Below are 9,153 nucleotides of genomic sequence, written 5' to 3' on the forward strand. Positions count from 1 at the left end.
ATTGGTTCAGTATCCGAACATTTACTCATAAACTATACATTTTCAGAAAAAAATTTCTATCAGTTTGTCTTTTTTGCCATTTTTCAAACAACTTCCAAAAAGGGGTCTATTAAAACTAGAAATGGTTCTGGATGCTATTAATTTATTTAAATTTAGGTCTCCTGCTAGTCAGCTTTTGCCTAGATTGCTCTTTATCATTTTTTCAGTTTCTCCAAATTTTTTTCTTTTAATTGCACAGACAATTAATAAACTCGATAGTTTAAATAAAACTGAACAAAAAATGTCTGAATTCCTTAATATAGTGTACGTTCCATTTAAAATATTGACTTTGACTTTCAAATGGCCTTGAAAATGAACAGCCTCGTACCTTAAGATCAATTCAATGTCACCTTTTTTATTAATGAGTTTAAATCAGGTCACAAATCACTATGGTGCCAACTAGGTACTTACTCTATTTTTGGTATCGTTTTTATCCAACACGACAAAAACCTCGGAGGTGACTTCGAGGAAGGAGAGTTCGCTCGGTGTGAATTTCAACTCGACCCTTTTAAAGTCCTTCCCGTGGTTGGTGGTCACGTATAACAGGTTATGCTTGACGTCAGTGAATACAAACTAATGAAAAAAATTTATTAAGCATTAATTATTACTATATATAATATTTATTATTATATTCAATTCAATACATCTTTATTTAAAGATGCCATACAATATAAAACTTTAGTATATACATTGCACAGTTAAATGAATTGTAGTCAAAAGTCAAAGTACAATTTCATTTAGTAAATAAAATATATAGAAAGATATTAAAATATTACTGTTATATTTTGTAATACAAAAGCAGCACATTTTTCCACAACAACAAATAAATTCCAAACGTTTAGATAATACGTATTATAATTTATGAATTCCTCAATGTTCTAATAAGGTTCATTGTTAAGTAATATGTTAAATAACACTTGTAGAATAGAATTGTGCCAACGTGTTTGGATATATGCATTTTTTCTTTTCATAGCACAAATTTACCTTTTATAATAATAAAGCTAGTCGATTGATTCAAAGAAGAAGGAAATAGCAATGACAGGAACAAATGGCCCCATGCAGTGGCCTCCCAGATCGCCAGATCTAAACGCACTTCACAAGAACCAAATTTACAAGCCAAGATACAATAACGTCGACGTTCGAGCAGTTTCTTTAAAAAAATTGTTATTTTATTTTATAAGATTATAAGTTGATGTTAAAAATAAAGTTTGTCAATACATGAATTGTTCCCGTTTATGTAACATAACTTCATTGATTTGTAAACTAGGAGAAAAGTCATTATAAACTTTGATTTAAAATTTGATGTTTTAATTGAAAAAAAAATAGTGTACTTAGGTTTCCATTTAAAAAAAATGTGATGCTCTTAAGATGGAAACATGAGAGGTTGATTGAATCCCATTTAAGGTATGGTTTGAGTTCCTGGAATGTATGCATACATTACTTATTTAATAGTGTATATATTTTGTTTCAGTTTTCCATTGAGTAGAATTGTACAAACAGTAGCAAGACATAAAAGTGCCAATAAACAAAGTGAGATGCATAAAGCTACTGAAGGAGTAGTAGAGAAAGAAGAAATACCAAAATGTATACATTGTCGAGGATATCACTCAGCTGTAGATGGAGTGCATCCAAATCATATGAAAAGAGATTAATAAATTAACGTCATATAAGAACAGTTGTTAAGGCCAAAGTAAGATAGATGTTCTATAAAAAAATTGACAGCAAATGGACAATGTGAAAGTCAGGGAAATGGTTGAGGACGTTTACTATCTATATAGACAAATTAATAGAAAAATTTGAGCTAGTATTCTGGTATAGAATTAGATGGAGCCTAAAAAGATCCGGAGAGAAGAAAAGCTCTAATTCAACTGCCTGGAAGAATATATTAATTTTTTTCCAAAGAATTAAGGTCATTTATTAGCTTCTAAAGGCGACCAGGATTCAATTTAATTATCTGGAAAAATATCTGCTTATTCCAGGTGAGTGACTGAACTCAACCATACTCATCTAAATTGCAATTAATATAATAGAATCATTTTTATACAAAGGAGAGAAAGAAAGAAAAAAGTTAAGTTAAAATAGATAATTAAAGAAACAGCTTTTAAATATGGAGCTGTACATCTGCGAACATTCCGTCAACGATTTTTAATTAAGAAACAAATAAGCAATTACTAAGAAGAAGTGAGAAATGCCTACTATAATTCCCTTAACACAATGTGCTGTTTATGCAATACATGGATACAAAATATTGCTAAAAAATTGTTATATTAATTATAATTACACTAAATTCACGATGTACATAAAAGATAACAATTATTCATGAACCAGCATGTAAATATTTTTTATGTAAATAGAACAGTTCTAACGGTAAATAATTCGGTAGAAATAAAAGTTTCAATGTTACATTATGTAAAGACGATGAATGATTCATCAAGCGTACATAATATAGCGTGATAACAACGTATATAATAACGGTTGTTGGTAAGTGTTTTTACTTATATTACTCAGTTGCAAAATTATATGCATTAATTTTTAAACTGTTCATGTAGAAATAAATTTTCTTATTAGGCTTCTCAATCACCTTTCAGACTCAATGGCTTTTAACAAGGAATTAACAGATATAACCATAATTGATATAAAATAAGTATCAATTTCATCTTGTACTAGCCCTGTAATTAACCAACAAAGCATAAAGAGTTTGTTTGGCACACACCAAGAAAACCATAAGCTCTATTTCAACTGCCTGGAAAAATATTTGCGTTATTATTCCAGGCAGATAAGTTAAAATATTCAACTTCCTCGGTCAGTTGAATTGGATCTTCTGTATGGGCCAATGTATGCGTTCATTCAACTGCCTGGAATAAATAAAAAAAAAATTTTGTTGAATATTTTAATTTATTCCAGGCTTCCAGACAATCAAACACACCAAATAAAAAAACGAAGTGCTTCAATTCGATTGCCTGGAAGAATCTATTTATTTATTCCAGGTAGTTAAGTGAATTCAGCCACTGATTGCTATTTGTAATTATTGGTTCACTTTAAGTATCCACATAAAATTCATTCAACAAATCCTCATTGACGGCAACCGTAGCCTTATACGTGGTCATAAACCTGGATAACAATCACCAACCTTAATTCCCAAACTAAGTCGATATTGAAGCTGAATGTACGACTTACGTGTGTATTGTATCTGGGATGGTTATAAAACTTCTCCAACACCGAATAGCTTCCATTTTTCAAACGAAATTGATCCGTTTTGTTCTGGTAGGTGTCGCCGTCGTCGTAAGAAATGTAAACGGCCGAAGGATTTGCCAATTCGGAATCGAACAGTCCGTAAGAGGGATCCCTGGCCAGGCATATCACCACTTTGCTGTTTTCTCCCACCCAGTGTACCATTAACTGCTTGTGGGTATCGTTCAGATGGTTTATCTGGAAATGATAGTGGTGGTTAAAAAAATATAGTGGATTAACATTTTATATTATATACATGTATGGTTTTATGTAACATTTTGATAGCAACTTGTTCAATAATTTAAGCATATGTACTAAGGATAAGTTGGTTTGCGGAGAATTGTCCATAGCATCTCCCATTGCCGGTAAGAAGCAAAAAATGGTTTCAATTCTCTAGAAACTCTAATTGTCTGGAAGAAACAAACTGTGGCCTCAATTGACTAGAACGGACAAATGGCTGTCTGGAAGAAGGAAAAAAATTACTACCTATAGAAGAAAAGAGAAATGTCTTTGAACCCCTTGAAGTAGCAAACAATAAATTATTGGAAGAAACAAAAAAGTGCATTGATAGTCTGCAACAAGCAACAAATAACTTCAATAGTCTCGAGCATCCAGTTGCCTACCTTGCATTCAGTGGTTTTTAGGCAACCAGTTTGAGAGTACATATGACACTTAAGTTGACTGTGATATGACATTAAATTGCTTAGAAACAATGAATATCATCTTGATTTTTAAGAAAGTTTTTGTTCCAATTAATGCAAAAACTATTAGGTTAATGAAAAATTTTATAGGGGCATTTTTGGTTTGGAATTAAAAATTCTTTCTTACGAAGCATGTTTTAGGTAAATCGACGGGAAAATAAGGAAATTATGACAGATTTTGACTTTGGCCTGGATTTTTTTTTCCACTTAATAAAAACCTTCTTATATCTCAAAATCTAGCCATAAATTTTATGCAAAATCTTTATGTTTCTTGTAGGGGACATTTGAGCGCACACTCCTGTCTTGGTTTTAAACATTTCTTAATAAGAGTTTTCTTGAAAAGTCGGGTAAAACTTTAGAATCTCCTAGGTACTAATTTTTTGCAAAATGTCCTTTTAATCTGTGATTAACCAACAGAGTCATATTTTATGAATTAGTCAGAATTAGTCATGAATAAGTCATTTATTATCATAAGATATCATAATTCCCGTCGACATTCATCCAGAACATTATTAAGTCTACGTACATTCGGACGTTTTTGTGACCAAATTTAAAACCAAATTATAATTTAATAATTTTTATTTTTTAACGGACATTTTGGGTCATAACTTGGGAACCACTGAAGATATTTTCACAATTGTTTCCCACACATCTCGTGAGAGTCCTGAGGATGAATTTGATTTGGTAAAAAACGTCAATCTGAATTCAAGATTTGAATAGAAAACGCATTTTTGGAAGGGCCACTTTTTTTGCTAATTTATTTACCAATTTCTTAATTTTATGGCAAATATTTCTATGAAGTTGTTGGAATATTTTTAAAAGAAATACACATAAAAAAGCCCAATTATTTTAGAACAATTTCCTATATAAACATCTTTTGTACCTTAAAAATTTTTTGAGTTAAAGTCGGTTTTGTCATCAAAAGGTACAAAAGCCACCAAATTTGAAGCTCTTGAAACCAAATTGTAATTTTATGAATTTTATTGCTTAGTGGACATCTTTGATCATAACTCGAAAACCATTGTAAGCATTTTCATATTTTTTTCACGAAAGAGTCGAAGGATTCCTAAGAATAAATTTTAGAGTAGAAACGTCACTCTGAATTGGATCTTCAGGATATTTTTGGTTGGATCATTTTTTTTGCAAATTTTTTTACCAATTTCTCGATTTTATTGCAAATATTTCGATGAAACAGTTGGAATATTTTTAAAAGAATTACACATAAAAAAGTCCAATCATTTTAGAACAATTTCATATATAAGCATTTTTTGTACCTCAAAAACTTTTTGAGTTAAAGGCGATTTTATCGTTCAAGATCTAAAAGTCACCAAATTTAAAGATTTTAATACCAAATTTCAGTTTTTATTTTTGGTCATAACTTGAGAACCACTAGAAATATTTTCATAATTTTTTTCATGACAAAATAGTGAAATTCTTGAGGTTTATTTCAAGGGTATTTAATCTGACACATGCACAAAAGTTGAAACAAAATATAACAACAATGGATATCCAACTAATTTGCTTATGTGGACAAAAAAATACTTAAATGCTTCAGATGATAACGGTATGCCAATACATGATCTATTTGTATTGCTTGAAATACTGACTTTCCATTGGCCAACGAGACCAATGAGACGACAGTATTTCGACTACCAAGTTAAATAATATAAAATGTTAATGGAATAAAGAACTACGGACAAAAATTAACAGGGAAGCATTGAAGGTAACGCGTTACTTTCATAAAAAGCGTTAATTGCTTTGTGTACAATGAATTTTAATAGTATTTATCTATTAGTCGTGGCTTTTTTTGTTAGATTCATGTAAGATTGGTTTTTCTTAAAATTCGTTTATTTTTCCAATAATTATAACAGGCATATTCTTTTATTCAGGTATAACATTGATCTGTTATGGGAAACCTATATGACTAGGAAAATTAGGAAACACCCTAAATAGGAATATTAAGCATTAGGTTTTTATGTAGAATTTACAAATTTCCCTGGATAATCGTTAGTTCCTGAGATGCTTATTATATAAATACTATTTATTGGAATTTAACCTAGATATATTAAAAAAAAAATTAGCATATTCCTATAAGCAATTATTATTATTTATTGATTATTAATAAATACCGGGTAGCTTAAACAATGAACGAAAATAACAGAATTGTTAATCGTAAACGTTTTTTAGAATCCATTAAATTAGTTTTGTGGGAATTTATTTGCGTCTTTAAATAAAATAACCATAATAATCTAAGGCTTTCTCATAAGTTTGTAATTCATTTTATGATTTTCCTACACTTTTATTAGACAGAATGGACAAGAGAAGGTAGCCTATTCCATTTACAGGATGATTTCGCTTAAATTTCCTATCGGATTAAGATGAACTGACAAACAAGTTCTTAACAAATTGGAATTTGTGTATGGAACAACCAAACATCATATAAATATTCTCCAATTTGTTCTGATATAGAAAATGGTCTATACACAATTGAAACTAAATACTTTTATCACTGTATGCGGTACAGTTTTAGAGTATTCTATCTCTATTTCTTCAGTAATATCTGTAAAAGCTTTGCTTGTCTCCACCATCAGTATTACTCAGAATCATCATCAATTCCTCTTTAATTTTTGCAAGGTTTCTTCTTTCTGATATAAGTCTACTATTTTATCTGTTAAATAACCAACCCTATGGTTTTACTTCCATATTGCTGACCAATGTACATGATTAAGAAAAATATAAGATGCCTGATGTAATAATTTTAATATTGCAAAGATGGGAAGGAAAACCAGATAATTATTTTCTCAGAAATCTATTTGTTAGTGCATTCAGAAAACTGAATGAATCATTTTTTGTGTTGTTTGTGTAAATGATATTTATCGGTTAACCTTTAGGAGCATATACTGAGAAATGTACTGCTACTTCACTGGTCTTAAATTTCACATGCCAAGTCCAGTTTTCAGTTGATAAGCAGAAAATTTTTTTTTTTCAATATAAACAAGGTCATGTTACATTTCTCACATACATAAGCATTGAGCAAATAAACTGGTACAAAACTGCAAGTCAACAAAAAAAGGAGTAATGCAACAGTTCGATAATAGACAAAATATTGTACATAATACTCAGTAAAACAATTTCTAACACAATTTATTAATTCTAAAAACGTGCAGTGACCAAGTCTGTCTATATGGACATTATACTTGGTAGACCACACAATTCCTGCATTAAGTAATTTAGACTTAAAGAGGCTATTGTACAAAGTAATAAGACTGTCTAATCATTTAAATTCCTTTGTTGACTCGATTATGAAACAATGAATTGTATGAAACCCCTGGTAGAGTCCTATTGTCTAGGTGAGTATTATTATTGTACTCTATTAAATTGTGAATAATTCAGATTGACCTACACTTCCACTTTTTAATATTCGAATTTGCAAATAAAATACCCTAATACATAACAGTGTTATTCATATCATTGATTAATATGGAAAAGATTAATGATGGTATCCTTTATAATTTTTTTATGACAAATCATTATTTTATGCCTCACACAACTTTAGATATGGAGAGTTTACATAAGCCCTTTAATTCAAGGTGCATCAAGAGCTGTTTGTATGGTAATCACCCAATGTTTCTTAAGTAAGTCTCTTACCCCCACTTATGAACCCTCTATTTAAAATATTAACTAATTAATTATATTTAAATCTTGATGAATGTTCTGATTGCTGAAAATCTAGTAATTTTTATGTCATAGTGACCCAAAACTTATTCCATTCAATTAACCTTACCCTGTATGAACCAATAACAGTTATCTACTGTAATGAGTATAAAACCATTAATCAACACAGAGATAACGTTTAAATAAAGGACCAGATGACTATGTAAGGAGATAATATTACTGCGACAATAGATCTCAACAAAGGAAGCGGTTTTTTATTAAATCAAAAGAGGGTCCTGTATGAGGTCAGAGTGAAAGCGACCAGTAATGCAATTACTTGCAGCATTATCATATTTAATCTGCTTCACTTGTATCCATTTAATATTCATCACTGATTATTTTACTTATATGGGATGTTTCACGTTTCAACCGCAAAATGATAGGTATAGACGAGAAGCCTTATCGCTAATTTATTATTCATGAATATGGTTGCTTGCTCTATAAAGTGATGCATGAATTGAATTAAAGATAGGTTATCTTGTTTGTGTGCACCACTTGATTTTAAGTGGTTTTAATTTAGGAAAACCTGTACATACATTCATTTTTGTTTTAATTATAATCAGTCCCCTGCCTTGTTTTTATCACACTTAAAATAATAATTAATCAAATGGTAAATAAATACAAAGCAGTGTCCCTATTATTAAATGACTGTATAACAGAAAAATCTTCATTCAGGGCTTCGGCATTCTTCTAAACAAAAAATTACCTTTTTATTAATACTTAGAAATTCAATTTACTTTCATCTGATGATACAGCTTAAATAACTAAATTATAAACTTATTTAAAATTGCTGCAAACAAAAGATAGGTTACATATAGGTGGAATATGCCAAGGTACAAAGTTCACATCTTTAGCTGATAATAAAGGACTTGTGCTCAATGTAAAATGATGCTGTAAACTTGACTCACAATCATGTTTTGTCTAGACAATTTTAAACACTCTCTTTGTAATCCAAATCATAGGACATACATATTAGTCATGGCTGATAAAATATATTTGCTGCTAAATATTGATAATTTAAAATGTATTATTTATTTTTGGAACAATAGAACATATGGATTATAATATACCCAAACATGCTTTTCATAATAATATTAACTGAAAAGACACTGTCTATGATGATACACTACTTAAAGTTACCCAACTAGAGTAAATACACTTAAGTAAGGTAAATTAGGTCATAATGTATTGTTTTATAGGAATATGCTTATATATGTAATAGTATCCAGAAGATTGTTTATAAGCCTTTAAAGTTTGATATTGTTAAAGAATTAAACATTATTAAGGTAGGGACATAATATATGGTTAATTGACCAATGCACCTATCTAGTCTAGTCAGGCCATGTTAAACATTTTTGAATATGAGTGTTAAACTAGAAAATATGTACTTTAGCATTATGATAATTACTCAATTCTTCTAATTTAATAATAATAACTATATAGAAAAAGGACTCTCACGAGATGTGTT

General features: G+C 29.8%; 1 protein-coding gene across 1 annotated transcript in view; it reads right to left on the reverse strand.

Moving 5' to 3' along the window:
- Positions 1-9,153, reverse strand: part of LOC126749381 (sortilin-related receptor-like) — a 76,383-nt gene that overhangs the window by 61,856 nt on the left and 5,374 nt on the right. Inside the window, 2 exon segments of the mRNA XM_050459049.1 lie at positions 451-612; positions 3,217-3,468. Of these exon segments, the coding sequence (XP_050315006.1) occupies positions 451-612; positions 3,217-3,468 (414 nt within the window).

The sequence above is a fragment of the Anthonomus grandis genome (assembly GCF_022605725.1).
Source record: "Anthonomus grandis grandis chromosome 1 unlocalized genomic scaffold, icAntGran1.3 Chromosome32, whole genome shotgun sequence".
In the NCBI taxonomy this organism is placed as follows: Eukaryota; Metazoa; Arthropoda; class Insecta; order Coleoptera; family Curculionidae; genus Anthonomus; species Anthonomus grandis.